An 18,475-nucleotide genomic window follows, 5' to 3' on the forward strand; every position below is an offset into this window, starting at 1 on the left:
GGATGCTCAGACTGAATTCCTGACCCACACTCACCAGGTTCCACGTCGAAGAGGTCCATATCCTTTAATACTGAAGACCCAAGGGAGTACTGTACACTTCCAGGGAGAAAAAGTGAAACCACCAAATTCTATGGAAAATACCATACCATTTATTTAGGACACCTTTAATTTCTCTCAGCAGAAGTGTTTGTAAGTTTCAACAATGAAGTTTTCAGTAATATTCAGACAACAACTTTGTAGTTTTCAATAAAGTATTTGGAAATGAATGTTAATGTTAATGAAAGAAATTAAACATATTTCATATTCATTCTAAAGAATTTTATTATTTGATGGTACAGAATTGATCTGTAAAAATTTTATCATTCAATTGTGTTCTACACATTGTTGACTACTAGACTACAGTTCACTCACATCTGTATCTACCTCATACATGTGTACTTACACATTTATGTAAAGGGAGAGAACCTACACATAGCACTGTTATTCACTTATGCTAGTTATTTTTCTGCACAAATTGATTTTTCTTAAGCTGCTAATATGTTAGATAACATTCTTTGTCATCTAAAATTAAAGCAACCTGGCATGACTGGAATACATCTCTCTTGGTTATAGTGTACAGTACATTTATACACTGCTGAATGTTATTAATACAGTCTTAGTGCTATTTCTGTCTATATTTGTGAGGTTAGTTCTAGCAAAAATTTCAGATGAATTAGAACTGTCTTTACATTCTACTATGTGTTTGATGAGTTCCTAAATTTAAATGTGTATATATTTCCATAGGTCTGATAGCCACTTGGGTTCCCCCTTCCATTGACCACTCCTATTTTGTCCATTTAGACAAGAGTCTTATTTCTTGCTCTGATTAATACGATTTCTCTGTATGAACTATGTGTTGATCCCTTCACAATGTTAGACATTGGCGATACCTCCTCTCACCTTTTTTCTAAATTCCAGTATAATTAACAAAGTGTTATATTAGTTTCACATGGGCAATATAGTGATCACCAATTCTACACATTACTCAGTGGACATCCTAAGGGTACTCTTAATTCGCTTCAGCTTTTCCACCCATCCCCCACCCACCTCCCATCTGGTAACCACATTTGTTCTCGACATTTAAGGGTCTTGTTTTCGGTTTCATTTTTTCTCATTTGTCTGTTTTTTTCCTTAAATTCCACATACAGGGGCACCTGGGTGGCTCAGTGGGACAAGCCTCTGCCTTCAGCTTGAGTCATGATCTCAGGGGCCTGGGATCGAGCCCCACATCAGGCTCTTTGCTCAGTGGGGAGCCTGCTTCCACCTCTCTCTGCCTGCCTCTCTGCCTACTTGTGATCTGTCGAATAAATAAATAAAATCTTTTTTTAAAATTCTACATATGGGGGCGCCTGGGTGGCTCAGTGGGTTAAAGCTTCTGCCTTCGGTTCAGGTCTTGATCGCAGGGTCCTGGGATGGAGCCCAGCATCAGGCTCTCTGCTCGGCGGGGAGCCTGTTTCCCTCCCCCTCTCTCTGCCTGCCTCTCTGCCTACTTGTGATCTCTGTCAAATAAATAAATAAAATATATTTTTAAAAAATTCTACATATGACTGAAATTATATGGTATTTGTTTCTCTGATCAGTATCACTTAGCAGTGGACCCAACCACATTATCCCATGTGGCAAAGTTTCATTCTTTTTTATAGCTGAATAATGTATCCTTTGGGGATATATATATCACCTTCCAGCTTGCATTCCCACCAACAGTGCAGAAGGGATCCTTTTCTTCCACAGCCTTACCAACAGCTGTTGTGTTTTTTAATTTGGCCTTTCTGACAGGTGTGAGAGCTCACTGTGGTTTTGATTTTCATTTCCCTGATGATTAGTGATTTTGAGATGGGTCTGTTGGCCATTTGGATGTCTTTGGAGAAATGTCTGTTCATGTCTTCTGCCCATTTTTAAACTAAATTATTTGGGTTTTGGTGTTGAGTTGTGTAAGTTCTTTATATATTTTAGATATTAACCCTTTATGGGACATATCATTTTAAAATATTTTCTTCCATTCAGTAGGTGGTCTTTTTGCTTGGTTGATTGTTTTCTTCGCTCTGCAAAGACTTTTTATTTGGATGTAGTCCCAATATTTTATTTTTGTTTGTTTCCCATGCATTAGGAGACATATCTAGAAAAATGTTGCCATGGTCGGTCAGAGAAATTACTACCTGCACTCTCTTCCAGGATTTTTATGGTTTTAGGTCTTCCATTTAGGTCTTTCATCCATTTTGAGTTTATTTTTGTGTATGGTGTAAGAATCAGTTACAAATGATCCAGTTTCATTGTTTTCCATACAGCTGTCCAGTTTTCCCAACACATTTATTGAAGAGACTCGCTTTGGGTATTTGTGCTTCCTTTGCTGAAGGCTAATTGACCATATAATGGTGGGTTTATTTCTGAGCTCTCTGTTCTGTTCTACTGACCTATGTGTCTATTTTTCTGCCAGTACCATAATGTTTTGATTACTAGAGCTTTGTAATAGATCTTGAAATCTGGGATTGTGATACCTCTAGTTTTTTTCTTCTTTTTCAAGATTGCTTTGGCTACTCGGGTCTTTTGTAGTTCCACACAAATTTTAGGATTATTTGTTCTAGTTCTGTAAAAATGCTGTTTGTATTTTTTTTTTAAGATTTTATTTACTTATTTGACAGAGAGATCACAAGCAGGCAGAGAGGCAGGCAGAGAGAGAGGAGGAAGCAGGCTCCCTGCTGAGCAGAGAGCCCGATGCGGGGCTGGATCCCAGGACTCCGAGATCATGACCTGAGCCGAAGGCAGGGGCTTAACCCACTGAGCCACCCAGGCGCCCCTGCTGTTTGTATTTTAATAGGGATTGCTTTAAATGTGTAGATTGCTTTAGGCAATAGGGACATTTTAACAATAGTTGCTCTCCCAATCCATGAGCACAGAGTATCTATTTGTTTTGTCATCTTCACTTTCTTTCATCAGTGTTTTATACTTTTCATAGTGCAGGTCTTTTACCTTGTTGGTTAAGTATATCCCTAGAAATTTTGTTATTTTTGGTCCAATTATAATTAGGATTGTTAATTTCTCTTTATGCCACTACATTATTAGTGTATAAAAGTGTAATGGATATGTATCCTGTGACCTTACTGAATTCATTTATCAATTCTAGCAGTTCTTTGGAGGATTCTTTTGGGTTTTCTATATAAAGTGCCATATCCTCTGCAAATAGTGAAAGTTTTACTTCTTCCTTAAACAATTTGGCTGCCTTTTATTTTTGTTGTCTGATTGCTTTTTTTAGGACTTCCAGTACAATGTTGAATAAAAGTGGTGACACTGGACACCCCTGTCTTGTTCCTGATCTTAGGGGGAAAGCTCCCAGTTTTTCACCACTGAGTATTAGCTGTGGGTTTTCCATATATGGCCTTTTATCATGTTGAGGTATATTTCCTCTAAAACTACTCTGTTGAGGATTTTTATCAAGAGTGGATGTTTATTTTGTCAAGTACTTTTTCTACATCTATTCAAAGGATTGTGTGGTTTTTATCTTATTTCTTGTTGATATGATGTATCACACTGATTGATTTGTGAATAAAGAACCCCCTTGCATCCCAGAAATACATTCCATTTGATCACAGTGAATGGTGCTTTTAATGTTTGGTTGGATTCAGTTTGCTAGCATTTTCTTGAGAATTTTTGCATCTATGTTCAGAAATATTGGCCTGTAGTTCTCTTTTTCTGTAGTGTCTTTATCTGGACTGAGTACCAGAGTAATACCAGCCTTGTAAAATGAATGTGGAAGCTTTCCTTTCTCTCCTATTTTTTTAAATAGTTTAAGAAGAGTAAGTATTAACTCTTCTTTCAGTGTTTGGTGAACTCAGCTGAGAGTTAGGCCCTAGACTTATGTTTGTTAGGAGGTGTTTTTTTTTTCTTTTTAAAGATTTTATTTATTTGACAGAGAAAGAGCACAAGCAGGGAGAGCAGCTGGCAGAGGAAGAGGGAGAAGCAGGCTTCCCAGCTGAGCAAGAAACTTGACATCGGGCCTGATCCTGGGACCTGGGAACATGACCAGAGCCACCCAGGTGCCCCATTGTGAGATTTTTGATTACTGATTCAATTTCATTGCTGGTAATCAGTGTGTTCAAATTTTCTATTTCTTCCTGATTCAGTTTTGGGAGGTTATATGGTTCTAGTAATTTATCCATTTCCTCTAGATTGTCCAATTTATTGACATGTTTCATAATATTCCTATAATCCTTTGTATTTCTGTGGTGTTGGTTTTTATTTCTCCATTTCCAATTTTGATTCTGTTTGAGTCCTCTTTTTAATTTAATTTTATTTTTGATGAGTGTGGCTAAAGGTTTATCAGTTCTATTCATCTTTTCAAAGAAGTAGCTCCTGGTTTCATTGATTGTTGTTTTTAATTTCTATTGTATTCCTGCTCTAATTTTTATCATTTCTTTCTTTCTACTGATCTGGAGTTCCTTTTGCTCTTCTTCTAGCTCCTTTAGGTGTTAAGGTTAGGTTTGAGATTTTTCATGCTGCTTGAGGTAGGCCTGTATTGCTAAAAATTCCCAATTAGGACAGCTTTTGCCACATCTCAAAGATCTGAGACTGCTGTGTTTTCATTTTCATTTGTCTCCATGTATTTTGTTATTTCTTCTTTGACTTCTTGATTGATTCATTGTTTAGTAGGATGTTATTTAACCTCCATGTATTCATGTTCTTTTTTTTTAAAGATTTTATTTATTTGTCTGAGAGAGACAGAGAGCGCACAAGCAGGGGGAGAAGCAGAGGGAGAGGGAGAAGCCGACTCCCTGCTGAGCTGGGAGCCCATCATGCAGCTCCATCCCAGGATCTTGAGATCATGACCTGAGCTGAAGGCAGAAGCTCAACCATCTGAGCTACCCATTTGTGGCTTTACAGACTTTTTCTGCATTTGTGTTCCTGTATTTGTCTTTTTTTTTTTTTAATATTTTATTTATTTGACAGAGAGATCACAAGTAGGCAGAGAGGCAGGCAGAGAGAGAGAGAGGGAAGCAGGCTCCCTGCCAAGCAGAGAGCCCAATGTGGTGCTCGATCCCAGGATCCTGGGATCATGACCTGAGCCGAAGGCAGAGGCTTTAACCCACTGAGCCACCCAGGTGCCCCTTGTCTTCTTTACAGGTTCTTTCTTGTGGTTTATTTCTAGTTTAATAGCATTGTGGTCAGAAAAGATGCATGGTATGACTTTAATCTTTTGGAATTTGTTGAGACTTGTTTGGTGGCCTAGCTCGATCTATTCTGGGTAACATTCCATATGCAATTGAGAAGAATGTATATTCTGTTGTTTCAGGATGAAATGTTCTGAATATATGTTAGTTACATCTGGTCCAAAGTATCATTCAATGTCACTGTTTCCTTGACTTTGTTCAGATGATCTGTCCACTGATGTAATTAGGGTGTTAAAGTCCCCTACTGTTATTGTATTACGATTAGTTACTCCTTTACGTTTAACTGCTTTATGTATTTGGGTGTTCAAACATTGGGTTCATAAATAATTAAAATTACTATATCTTGTTGTTAGATTGTTCTAATTATACAGTGCCCTGCTTTGTCTCATTACAGTCTTTGTTTTAAAGCCTAATTTTTCTGACATAAGTATTGATACCTTAGCTTTCTTTTCATTTCCATTTCCATGATGAATGCCTTCCCGTCCCTTCCCTTTCAAACTGCATGTATTTGGGGTCATAACTGAGCCTCCTGCAGGCAGTGTATACATGGGTCTTACTTTTTTACCCAATCCATCACCTTATTTCTTTTGATTGAAGCATTTGGTCCATTTACATTCACAATAATTGTTGATAGTTACTGCCATTTTGTTACTTATTTTGTAATTATTTTTGCAGTCCTTCTCTGTTCCTTTCTTCCCTTGCTTTCCACTCTCATTGTTTTCTGGCTTTTAGTGATACACTCAGATTTGTCTTCCCTCCCTTTTTTGCATATCTATTACTGGTTTTTGATTTGTGGTTTCCATTAGGTTTGTATATAATATTTTATCCATATAACACTCTATATTAAGCTGATAGTCACAAGTCTGAACCCATTCTCTTTTTTTAAAGATTTATTTATTTATTTGACAGAGAGAGAGAGAGAGCAAGCTAGAGAGGGAACAAAAGCAGGGAGAGTAGGAGAGGGAGAAGTTGGCTTCCCACAGAGCAAGGAGCCTGATGTGGGGCTTGATCCCACTTTTCTTTTCCTTTCCTTTTCTTACTCCTTTTTTTTCTTTTTCTTACTTTTCTTTTCTTACTCCTGTTTATAGTTTTTTCTTTCCACTTAGAGTTCCCTTCAACATTTCTTCTAGGGCTGTGTATTCCTTATGAAGAAAAGTTTCTGTCGTGCCCTGCAGTGCGATGTCACCTTTTCACCAGAACCTGGTGCTTCAGTAGTGTCTCCTACATGTGTTATGTGCACCCTACTGTTGTGGCTGAGCCACTTTTGCCTTCAGTTCAGCCACCTGCAACGGCTCTCTCCCCGTTGCAGGCAGGGTTTGGTCCCTGTACTGTTAAATGGGCAGTGTATGGCCACCCTGGGTTTGAGTTGAGTCAGACCAGGCATCTGAGTCAGACTCAGGCACTGAACAGCAAGATACTCTGTGTTGTCCTGAGAGGCTTTCACTGGTGGGTGTAGCCTGCAATCAGCCCAAATGCCTGCCCCCAACCCTGTGATGGGGCCGCAGTCAAACTCTTGTTGTGTGCTTATCTTCCCTTCTCCCCAGGACAGAAGTCACTTTGCAGTGGTGCTGGCCCTGTCCAGACCACCTGCACACTGCCACACTTGAGGTGCCGCTTCTGATAGAGTCCCGCAGAAAGCATGTTGGAGGGGAAGGGATGGGACTGCTGGAGAATGCAAGCATGTTAGCAAGGTCTGTGCTGTTCCGCTTGTGGGAGAGGACCCAGAGTCACTTTGGAGAACTGCAGAGCAGGGTCCACAGGAGAACCTGGCACACATGGTACTAGGAGGGTTTTCACTGGTCTGCTGTGGCAGGGGACCTGCAGCCCCTTTGGATGGACTCCAGTAAGGCTGGATTACAGAGGGTGGGGCATGCCAATACCAAGTGAGGTGAAGAGGGTTCATTCTGCAGTGGTCCTGCAGGTGTCCATGTTTCTAGCCTAGCGGTGGAGGTGAAGGCAATGGCACCTGACAACTCTTATTCTTTGAGAAGTCACCTAAAAATCCCTGCCCCTCCAGCACGTTTCTGAAACCAGAAAATAAATCTCCTTTCGGTATACATCTGGCATTTTTCCAACTGCTGCCTCTATGCTGTATCTCAGTGGAGTTGTTTTTATGCATCTCTTCATGGGCAGGGACTCCATTTCCTATCACCCTCCAAAGCCACCAATTTTTTAAAGGTCCAGGTATTAAGCACCCTGATTTTAAGAACTCAAGAAGTTAAGCCCTTCTGGTTTTTAAAGTCGAATATGATGGGTATAAAGTTTTCCAGTGTGAGTTCCTGGTGCCCTGGGTACCTGGTGTGGGGTCTGCTTCTCTCCATTCTCTGTGCCTGCAGTGTCCCTCCCGTCCGCAGATAGTCTTGTGGGTCAGTTTGGTTCCCTGCCCTTCCTACCCTTTTTGATGTGGCCTCTTCTCTACATTTACCTGTGTGGAATCTGTTCTCCCAGTCTTTGGATTGTTTTCTGGTTTATTTACACTAAGGTATATATTACCTAGGTATCCACGGGACAAGGTGAGCTCAGGATCCTCCTACTCTGCCATCTTCCACAGAAGAAAAACCTCTTTCAATCTCTCTTAACTCTTAAATTTTGGCTGTCATGAGCTTTATGAAATAGAAGTCATCAACTCTAATAGCAATGTTTATCCATTTTCCATATGTTTTATCTTTTTAGCTCTATATTCAAATCACCCTTGCCTATTTTACAAAACTATGCTCCCAGTTTATTCTCTACTACGTTCCCTTGTGTCTTTACTTGTTGGTAACTTAAAAGTTCTGTAAAGTTTCAACATCTGTGTTTTTGCTGTTATAGAGAATATATTCTGTATAATTCAATTTTAAACTTACTGAAATTTATTTTATGCCCAGCATTTAGTTTATCTTGGTGAATAATCCATGTGTAGGTGAGAAGAATGTGCATTCTGCTGCAATATGGAGCAATGTTTTATGCCTATCTATTGAATCAAGTTAGCTGATGATATTGGTGGTGTCTTCTATATATCCTTACTGTTTTGGGGTCTATTCTATTAATTAATAATTTGGGGGGCTGCTGGCTAGCTCCACTGGTAGACCATGCACCCCTTGATCTCGGGGTTTTGAGTTCAAGCCCCACTTTGGGCATGGAGATTACTTAAAAAAAATAATAGGGGCACCTGGGTGGCTCAGTTAGTTAAGCCTCTGACTCTTGGTTTCCACTCAGGTCGTGATCTCAGGATCAAGGAATCAAGCCCCAAGTCAGTCTCTGAGCTCAGCCAACTCTGCCTGAGATTCTCTCCCCCTTTCCCTCTGCCCCTCCCACTTGTGTGTGCTTTCTGTCTCCTTTAGGAAAAAATAAAAATGGAAAAAAGTATTTTAAAAGAATCTTTGAAGGCTTATTCTTATGTACAAATACATTTAGCATTCTTACATTTTCTTGATTAAATTTTATCTAATATTTTAAATGTCCTTATGTTATCTTTGGTAATATTACTTTCCCTAAAGCTGACAATTTCTTGTATTAATATAATCACTCCAACCCTCTTCTTAGTATTTGTGTGTTACCTCATTCCACTCCTTTTAGCTTTTCTCTATTTTTGTAATGAAGGATCATTTATTACAGACTGCACAGAGTTTGCCTATGCATTTAATACAGTATGACAATCTATTTATAATTCAAATATATAAAATATTTAAAGTAAAAACTGAAAAGAATTGTGGGTACAGACATATAAGTTACTTGCTCTTGCCTATTCTCTCAGAGAGAAATCGGAGAATAACCATATAGGTGATATTAAGAATATAATATTCAGGGATACCTGGGTGGCTCAGTGGGTTAAGTTTCTGCTTTCGGCTCAGGTCATGATCTCAGGGTCCTGGGATCGAGCCCTGCATCGGGCTCTCCACTGGGTGAGGAGCCTGCTTCCCCCTCTCCCTCTGCCTCCCTGTTTGTGATTTCTCTCTCCATCAAATAAATAAAAAGTTAAAAAAAAAACAGAATATAATATTCAAAAAAAGAACGTAACATTCACAAGATAATCATTTTGGTTTTTCATCACTGAGCATTTAAACACATTCACTAAGGCAAAAATAAAGCCACAACGCAGATTAAAAGTTTTCTGAATTCTCTATGAACATAGGTGTATTTACCAGGTCAGTGTGATACTGTGATTCACAAGAAATATATATTTGATCTTTGTCCCTGTTTCTGGTAGCTTCTAAAACCATTGGAATTTCCTAAATGATGAGAGAAAAGATGTCTTTTCTTTTGTTAATGAGGTGACTTTTGGAAGGCATCTAAGTAAGGATGAGGGTTGGTTGCCAAGAGAACCAACCATATGATTGGAGGGTTGGAAGTTTTAGTCCTACCCCTGACCTCTGGAGATCTGAATGGCTCGACATTGAGTTCAATCAATCATTAACTGCTGAAGATTTTAATCAATCATGCCCATATAATGAAACTTCCATAAAACCCCAAAAAGACAGGGTTCAGAATGCTTCCAGGTTGGTGAACAAGTGGAGATTCAGGGAGAGCAGTGTATCAGGAAAGAGCACAGACGCTCTGTGCCTTTCCACAAACCTTGCCCTTCGTATGGCTATTTCTGAATTATATCCTCTTACAATAAATCATTAATCTATTAAGTAAAATGTTTCCCTGAGTTTTGTGAGCCACTCTAGTAAATTAATCAGACCCAAGAAGGGTGGGGGTCATTGGAACCTCCAGACTACAGCCAGTTGGTCAGAAACAAGAGGTGAGAACATGGATGTGTGACTGGTGCCTGAAGAGGGAAGTGCAGACAGTCTTAGAGGACTAAATCCTTAATGTGAGATCTGACAGTATTTCCTGGTAAATAGTGTCAGATTTCAATTGAACTGTAGGATACCAAGGTGGGTCAGAGAATTGGGACTTGGTTTGGGTAAACCCACCCCTACACACTAGAATTGGTGTGGTCATAACCTTTTTATATTTTTTTAAGATTGTATTTATTTATTTGATAGAGAGAGCACACAAGCAGGGGGAACAGCAGAATTAGAGGGAGAAGCAGGTTCTCCGTTGAGCAGGGAGCCTGATGTGACACTAGATCCCAGGACCCTGGGATCATGACCTGAGCCCAAGGCAGATGCTTAACCAACTGAGCCACCCAGGTGCTCCTGGTGTGGCCATAATCTTAAGCAGACTTTCACAAATATGGTTCCATAAGAGAACTGATTTCAGTGAATATTGTCTTAAAAACCCCATGGAAGGGGGACGCCTGAATAGCTCAGTCAGTTAAGCGTCTGCCTTGGGCTCAGGTAATGATGGATTGAGTCCCACACTGTGCTGCCCTTGGAAGTCTAACATTACTTTTCTTCCTGTCATTTCTCTACAGATTTATTGTTCTTTGTTGAAAATGCTACATCAGGGGCGCCTGGGTGGCCTCTCTGCTTGGTGGGGAGCCTGCTTCCCACCCCCCGCCTCCACCTACTTCTGATCTCTCTCTCTCTCTCTCTCTCTGTCAAATAAATAAATAAATAATCTTTTTAAATTTTTTTTTATTTTTTTTATTTTTTTATTTTTTTTTAAGGATTTTATTTATTTATTTGATAGAGAGAGATCACATAGACAGAGAGGCAGGCAGAGAGAGAGAGAGAGGGAAGCAGGCTCCCTGCTGATCAGAGAGCCCAGTGTGGGACTCAATCCCAGGACCCTGAGATCATGACCTGAGCCGAAGGCAGCGGCTTAACTCACTGAGCCACCCAGGCGCCCCAATCTTTTTTTTTTTTTTAAAGATTTTATTTATTTGACAGACAGAGATCACAAGTAGGCAGAGAGGCTGGCAGAGAGAGAGGAGGAAGCAGGCTCCCCACTGAGCAGAGAGCCCGATGCGGGGCTTGATCCCAGGACCCTGGGATCATGACCTGAGCCGAAGGCAGAGGCTTTAACCCACTGAGCCACCCAGGCACCCCAATAAATAAATAATCTTTTAAAGGAAAAAAAAAGAAAGAAAGAAAGAAAGAAAGAAAATGCTACATCAACTGGAATCCTGAGCCACCATTTTGAGTTACTTTTGATTTAGGTTTCTCCCATCTGTGTTGCACACATCAATAAACTATTTTTCTCTTGTTAATGTGCTTCTTGAGTCCCAGCCAATAATGTATAAACATGACTTGCACACTGAAACTAACGCATTCTGTGTCAACTATATTTCAATTTTTAAAGGGGGGGGCACCTGGGTGGCTCAGTGGGTTGGGCCTCTGCCTTCGGCTTGAGTGATGATCTCAGGGTCCTGGGATTGAGTCCCACATCGGGCTCTCTGCTCAGCAGGGAGCCTGGTTCCTCCTCTCTCTCTCTCTCTGCCTGCCTCTCTGCGTACTTGTGATCTCTCTCTGTCGAGTAAATAAATAAAATATTTAAAAAAAAAAAAAAAAGTCCAAGCTTAAACGGTTACAGGTGGAGTTGTGCCTCCACTATACTCATAAAAATCACATCTAGGGCATGTGAACAGAAACATCTCTTGGGTTTAAACAACTTGTATTAGAGGAATGCTTTGGGGTTTTTTTGGTTTTAATTTTTTTATTGTGTTACATTGGTCACCACACAGTACATCATTAGTTTTTGATGCAGTGTTCCATGATTCATTGTTTGCATATAACATCTAGTGCTCCACGCAATACCTGCCCTCCTTAATATCCCCAACAAGAGGCTAACCCATTCCCTCGCCCCCCCCAAACCCTCGGTTTGTTTCCCAGTGTCCATAGTCTCTCATGATTCGTCTCCCCCTCCCCCTCCCCCTCCCTCCTCGCTTAGAGGAATGCTTTGGTAGGACTCTCCTGTGAGGCAAGATCCCCCCAATGAGTTTGTCCACGGAAAATTTTAGTCAAAAACATAGAGGCTAAGACAATCTATCATAAGGTATTTGAGGTATTTTAAGTCCTTGGCAAGACTGAGTGAAGTAGAATCACTGCTAGCACTGGAGGAACTTTCCAATGTGTGTTTCTCTTAGGACAAGTTGTTCAAAAGTAAAAGTGAGGTCATCAGACTGTAGCGATTTTGCAGCACCCCAACCTTGGTGGGTCACTATCCCATGCCAGGATCCGAATGCCCTACAGCCTTCTCTTCACGCAGCCTGACAGAACCCTCTCAAATGCCAGGACTCCTTCTTTCTGATGGAAAGTGTCAAGAATGCGCATGTTTCTTCCCCTACTCCCCTCGCCAGGAGGGACAGTTCCTCCGTTTCACACCAGGGACCATTTAAAATAACATACTAAAAGGGCACCTGGCTAGCTCAGTCGGTGGAGCTCAGGACTCTTGATCCTGGGGTCCAGGCTTGATCCAAGCTCCAGCCCTATACTGGGTGTACAGATTTCTTAAAAATCTTTAAAAACAAAAATAAAAATAAATAAAATAACATACCTAAGACTGCTACCCCTAAATCTGATCTCCAGGCCCTGGCCTAGTCCAGACCACTATTCTCACCCTGTGGCTATCTCCAAACCCAGCCGGTTCTCCCAGAACCCTACACCTTCCATCCCAGGTCCCCATGGGACACGTCTACCCCAAGACATCTCAGAATCAACCATGTCCAAAATTCAACTTATGATCCCTCTGAAACCTCCCTACCTTGCCCTCCTGATTTCCATTTTCAAGACGTTCATGAAAAACAACAGAACAGCACAAATTAAAGACTTGGTTTTTCACTCCTCACTATCACTCACACCCACATCTGATGCAGTAACTGCCGTTGGTTCTATCTTTAAAATCTATCCGGATTCTGACCACTTCCTCCCTCTCTTCTGGCACTACTCTGGTTCACCCACCCTCAGAACATTCTTGGTAGGTCGCTGCACCAGCCCACTCACGGGTCTCCAAGAATCCACATTCACGCCCCAACCTAATCTGCTTTGCTCTGTGGAAAAACGTGGCTACTTTTTTAGTCCCCACTGACATCAAGTCCTTCGTCTACTCAAAATCCCTACAGCTCCCAGAGTCCTCACGAGAATACAACTTCTCAGGAAAGGCGTGCCGCCGCCTCACGCTCCGTCCCCTGAGGGCAGAATCCTCCCGCCTCAGGCCCCCTGCAGCCCCCGCCCCGGAGGCCCCTCAGCCCAGAGCCCGCTCCCGCACGCAGCCCGCCGGCGCTCACACACGCGCCCCCGCCCACCCCCGACTCCCTGTCCGGGACACCGGGGCCGGGGCCACAGGGCCGCGGGCAGGCGCCCCGCGCTCGGGCCTTCGGGGTCTGGGTCGGGGGGCGGCGGGGAGGGCCCGGGGTACGAGCGTTTACCTCAGCCGAGTCCCTGGGCGCGGCCGCCGCCATCCGGGTCTAGGTCGGGGACGCAAACAAGTCTTGCCCCAGCTGCGGGGCCACGGTGGGTGGACGGTGGGTGGACGTCGCCAACCCCGAGCCTCCCACTGGTCTCTGTGAAACGGCGACACCGTTCCACCTCCGGCCTGAACAAGCAATCAAAACCCCCGCCTTCAAGGCGCCTGGGTGGCTCAGTGGGTTAAAGCCTCTGCCTTCCGCTCAGGTCATGATCCCAGGGTGCTGGGATCAAGCCCCACATCAGGCTCTCTGCAGGGAGCCTGCTTGCCTTTCTCTCTCTGCCTGGCTCTCTGTCTACTTGTAATCTCTGTCGGTCAAATAAATAAATAAAATCTTAAAAAAAAAAAAAAAAACAACCCCGGCTTCAGTAGATCCTAGCAAAAAGCCACCAAACGTCCAACGCGGGGAGGATACCGGAAATCCCGCCCACCCGCCTTTCGCACTTACAGAAACGCCCCTCTCCCGGGCCTTCATTGGACTCCGGCGCTTAGGCTTTTGGGTAATGTAGTTCTCGAAGAGCTAAAACTCCAGGCTCGTGGCTCTGGGAGGAGGTTCCTGGGAAAGGCGAGGGACCACTGCGAAGGGCGTGGTCAGTGCTACACCCTACTTACTGCTGGAGGATGAGGTGGGACTTCTCTGCTCTGCGGGCTGGGATCCGGATTTCGTGAAGTATGCTCTGGACCAATCACAGACATGCTTGTAGACACATTATTTCATGTGTTCCCCAGAGTCACAAAATCAAACGGACACACACCACCACTAAGTCTCTCTCTGTCCAGTCATATCTGAGAGCTAATAACTATTACCTTGCTGGTTTTTAAATACATATAGGACGGAGCTTTAAGATCAGTTTTGCGAAATTTAGTTCTGGTTAGGGACGCCTAATTCAAGAGCCCAGAGGCGCCAGAGGACACTGGGAAACAGGTTCTATGTCCCAAGGGGGACTTAGCTCCTTCCGAAAGACGCCGAACTTAGGTTTCTGGAGGGTCTGGCTGCAACTAAGCAGCTATGTGGAGACATGTTTTTTTAGAGTCCAGGAAGCTCAGCATGCTCTCAAAAGCTAAACATATTCTTTCGGATGCTCCCAAAGGCTACAGATCCAAATGCACAAAGTTTTCCAGTTAGTCACAAAATGTGTCCACTGATAGAGGACATGAATAAAAATTACTGTACTGTAATTCAAATGCATGCGCTCTGAAGAATTAGAGCAAACGAACCGTGTATGTACAGCGACAAGAAGGAAAGTACTCCAGATAGAGGCATGACAAGGAAGATGGAGGAAGATGTGCTACCCTGAAGCAAGAGTACAAATATAGATCTGTGTAACCTATGATGTCCAGTGTGGTGAGCTTTTATCCATTCACGTCTCTTATTCACTGTCCTTATATTCACTTCCTTTAAGATCTGACATTGATCTCAAAAGCAGAACAATGAAAGAAATACTATTTTGATACAGGACAATGTCTGCAGTGTCCACAGGTGGAGCATGCATGCGAAGTGTGCTCTGAATCCCAAAATGTAGGGGTATCGTAAACCCATGATCTCATCTCATTCCCGAAAAGTGGTTATCATTTCCTCTGTGATTACAGGCAGTATTCTGCATGAGGAATTGATATCTCAGAAAAAGTTGTAAAATGCAAATTATTGAAAGCTATTAATTTTTGTAACTGTGTAAGGTAATGGATATTAACTAGAGTTGTTGTACCCATTTCACAGTGTATACAAATATGGAATCATTATGCTGTACACCTGAAACTAACAGAATGTTATATGTCAATTATACCTCAATTTGTAAAAAGATTTTATATATTTGTCAGAGAGAGAAAGAGAACACAAGCAGAGGGAGCTGCAGGCAGAGGAAGAAATTCAGCAGGCTCCCGCTGCGCAACAAACCCAATGAAGAACTGGATCTTGATCCAATTCAAGCAGATGCCCAACAGACTAAGCCACCCAGGTGCCCCTGCTGTCCCCTGGGCCACCTGCCCCACACGTAACTCCTTCCTGGCAGCGCAACCAAGGCAAGTGCAAACTGTTGGCTGAAAGATTCTTTGGACCATCCCAGTTCCTAATATATATCGCACTATTCCTTTGTCATGTTGTCTATTACAATTTTTGTTGTTATAATTTTTTTATTTTATGAAAGATGGAAACTGAAAGGAAGAGTTGGGAAGCCTGGGTCTGGCTTCAGTTCACCCTCAAATTAAACAAAATCTTTTTTTTTTTTAACAGTTTGTTTGAGATATATTTCACATACCACAACATTTACTCTTTTAAAGAGTACAATCCAAGTGTGTGGTTTTTTTTTAAGTATATTCACCAGGTTGTACAACCATCACAACTATCTAATTTTTTTTTAAAGATTTTATTTATTTATTTGACAGACAGAGATCACAAGTAGGCAGAGGGGCAGACAAAGAGAGAGGGGGAAGCAGACACCCTGCTGAGCAGAGAGCCCGATGCGGGACTCGATCCCAGGACCCTGAGATCATGACCTGAGCCGAAGGCAGCGGCTTAACCCACTGAGCCACCCAGGCGCCCCCACAACTATCTAATTTTTAAACATTTTCCTTACCCCAAAAAGAAACCCCACACCTGGGGCACCTGGGTGGCTCAGTGGGTTAAAGCCGCTGCCTTCGGCTCAGGTCATGATCCTGGGGTCCTGGAATCGAGCCCCACATTGGGCTCTCTGCTCAGTGAGGAGCCTGCTTCCTCTTCTCTCTCTCTGCCTGCCTCTCTGCCTACTTGTGATCTCTGTCTGTCAAATAAATAAATAAAATCTTAAAAAAAAAAAAAAAGAAACCCCACACCCATCAGCAGTCCTTCCCTTTTCTTCCCTCACCCAGTTCCTGGAACCACTTATCTACTTTCTGCCTCTATGGATTTGATTATTTTGGGCATTTTGGATAAATGAAATCAGAAAATTTGTGACCTCTGTGTCTAACATACTTCATTTAGCATAATTTTTTCAAGGTTTTTCTATGTCGTAGATGTATCGGTATTTCTTTCTTTTTTTTTTTTTTAATTTATTTATTTGACAGATAGAGATCACAAGTAGGCAGAAAGGCAGGCAGAGAGAGAGGAGGAAGCAGACTCCCCGCCGAGCAGAGAGCCCGATGCAGGGCTTGATCCCAGGACGCTGGGATCATGACCTGAGCCGAAGGCAGAGGCTTTAACCCACTGAGCCACCCAGGCGCCCCTATTTCTATCTTTCTTATAGCTGAAGAATATTCCGTTATATGGATAGACCCCACACACACACTTTATCTTTTTGTCAGTTGATGGACTGCTGGGTTGTTGCCACCTTTTTGCTCTCATGAGTAACGCTGCTGTGAACATTTGTGCCCAGGTTTTTCTGTGTATGTGTGTTTTCGGTTCTTTTTGACCTAACCCTAAGAGTGGAACTGCTGGGTCATGTCGAGCCTTTCTGCTTCACTTTCTGAGGACCCATCAGACCGTTTCCAAAGCACTGACCTGTTTGTATTCAGTCTTGACTCCTGTATTCCCACAGCTCTCAGCAGCTCCCAGCTGACAGTGCCCACCACAACTGGCCACGCCTGACACCTCCTTACCTGCAGCCCCTTTTTCCTCATCGGATCCCAGATCCTTAAAAACAGGGATGATGTTAATCCATTAGCTGCATGTTAGTCCAGTGTCAAATCTATTTGGATATTCTCAGCTCTCCTGTGAGGAGAATGGGCACAAGGTACCGCAATTGACAGATAATATCCCTGGAAAAGTTTTGTATCATGAAAGTAGTTCCTTGGCTTGGCCTGAGAGACTGCCCAAAGAAATTGTTCGTGCTTCTGGTTAGGAGCAAGAAAAGAAAATCCTAAAAATCATAAATAAATAATTTTGAAACAAAGGGGAAAAAATCCTGACAGTCTCTCTTTTGTACTCAGGAAGTTGGATTTTCTCTTTTCCAATATGTTATAATTATTAATGGACTATGAGAGCTAAGAAGCAAGACTCACTGCATATATGGATTTATTTTCGGTTACATACTTCTAGTTTTCTTCTTTAGAGTGCTCTGGACAGAGCTCTCGAGGAGTAAATCCTGCTCAGGTCCCCAGTCACGGGTCGTCCCTGCAGCTGTGGGCTTCACGCTGGCTAGCATGTCCTGCATCACTTTCATTTGCTCTCATAGATCCTCTGAGAATATACCGGGCATAGAATTCCCCATTATTGTTCCCTTTAATAAATTTTGCTCTTTCCTCAATCTCTTGTTTTCCATATGCTTTCTTCTTTTGGATCTAATAACTAAAATACAGATATAATGTTATTGAGGTACTAGTAAATGAGGAACAGACAAAAGGTGAAGGGAAAAGTATGGAAAAATAAACGTACAAAGAATAGAATTTTCAAGATAAAATGAATGTTTTTCATCTGAAAAGCATGGTGAAAACTGAATTTAAAATTATTTAACCCCCCAATATAAAGTTATTTTCCCACATCTTATAAATGCTTTATAAATGCTCAGTTAAAAAAAATCATGTCGGCTGATGAATGGATAAAGATGTGATGTATATACACAAAGGAATATTACTCAGCTATAAAAAATGAAATCTTGTCATTTGTAATGACATGGATGGAGCTAGAGAGTGTTATGCTAAGTGAATTAAGTCCGTCAGAGAAAGACAAATATCATATGATTTTACTCATATGTGGAATTTAAGAAACAAATGAGCAAAGAGGGAAAAGAGAGAAAGAGAGAAGCAATCCAAGAAACAGACCCTTAACCATAGAGAACAAACAGATGGCTACCAGGAGGAGGTGGGGGGGCGGTTAAGGAGCTCACTTGCTGGGACGAGCATTGGGTGTCATATGGAAGTGCCGAATCACTATATTGTACACTTGAAACTAATAGTACCCTGTATGTTAACTTAAAAAAAAAATACAGAAAAGCTATACTTCAATGTAAGGAAAAGACATTGAAAAAGTATTTCCTAAGGGTAAACAAGGGCATTGGTGTCAGTAAGCATCACTGATCACTGCACTC

At 42.1% G+C, this 18,475-nt stretch overlaps 1 protein-coding gene across 6 annotated transcripts in view; it reads right to left on the bottom strand.

Moving 5' to 3' along the window:
- C17H19orf18 (chromosome 17 C19orf18 homolog) overlaps positions 1-18,475 on the bottom strand; it is a 36,553-nt gene that overhangs the window by 9,476 nt on the left and 8,602 nt on the right. For 2 of the 6 annotated variants that reach the window (XM_047710786.1, XM_047710783.1), the window contains exon 1: positions 13,441-13,662. The exons of 1 other annotated variant lie outside the window; for it this stretch is intronic. Coding sequence is in view for 4 of the 5 variants with exons in the window: in XM_047710783.1 (XP_047566739.1) it covers positions 13,441-13,473 (33 nt within the window). In the remaining variant the exon portion in view is untranslated. Of the gene's footprint in view, positions 1-34; positions 129-12,432; positions 12,532-13,440; positions 13,663-17,455; positions 17,737-18,475 lie in introns of those variants that run through there. 3 more of the 6 variants (XM_047710789.1, XM_047710788.1, XM_047710785.1) reach the window with 2 other exon arrangements.

Source organism: Lutra lutra, chromosome 17 (assembly GCF_902655055.1).
Source record: "Lutra lutra chromosome 17, mLutLut1.2, whole genome shotgun sequence".
NCBI classification, from domain to species: Eukaryota; Metazoa; Chordata; class Mammalia; order Carnivora; family Mustelidae; genus Lutra; species Lutra lutra.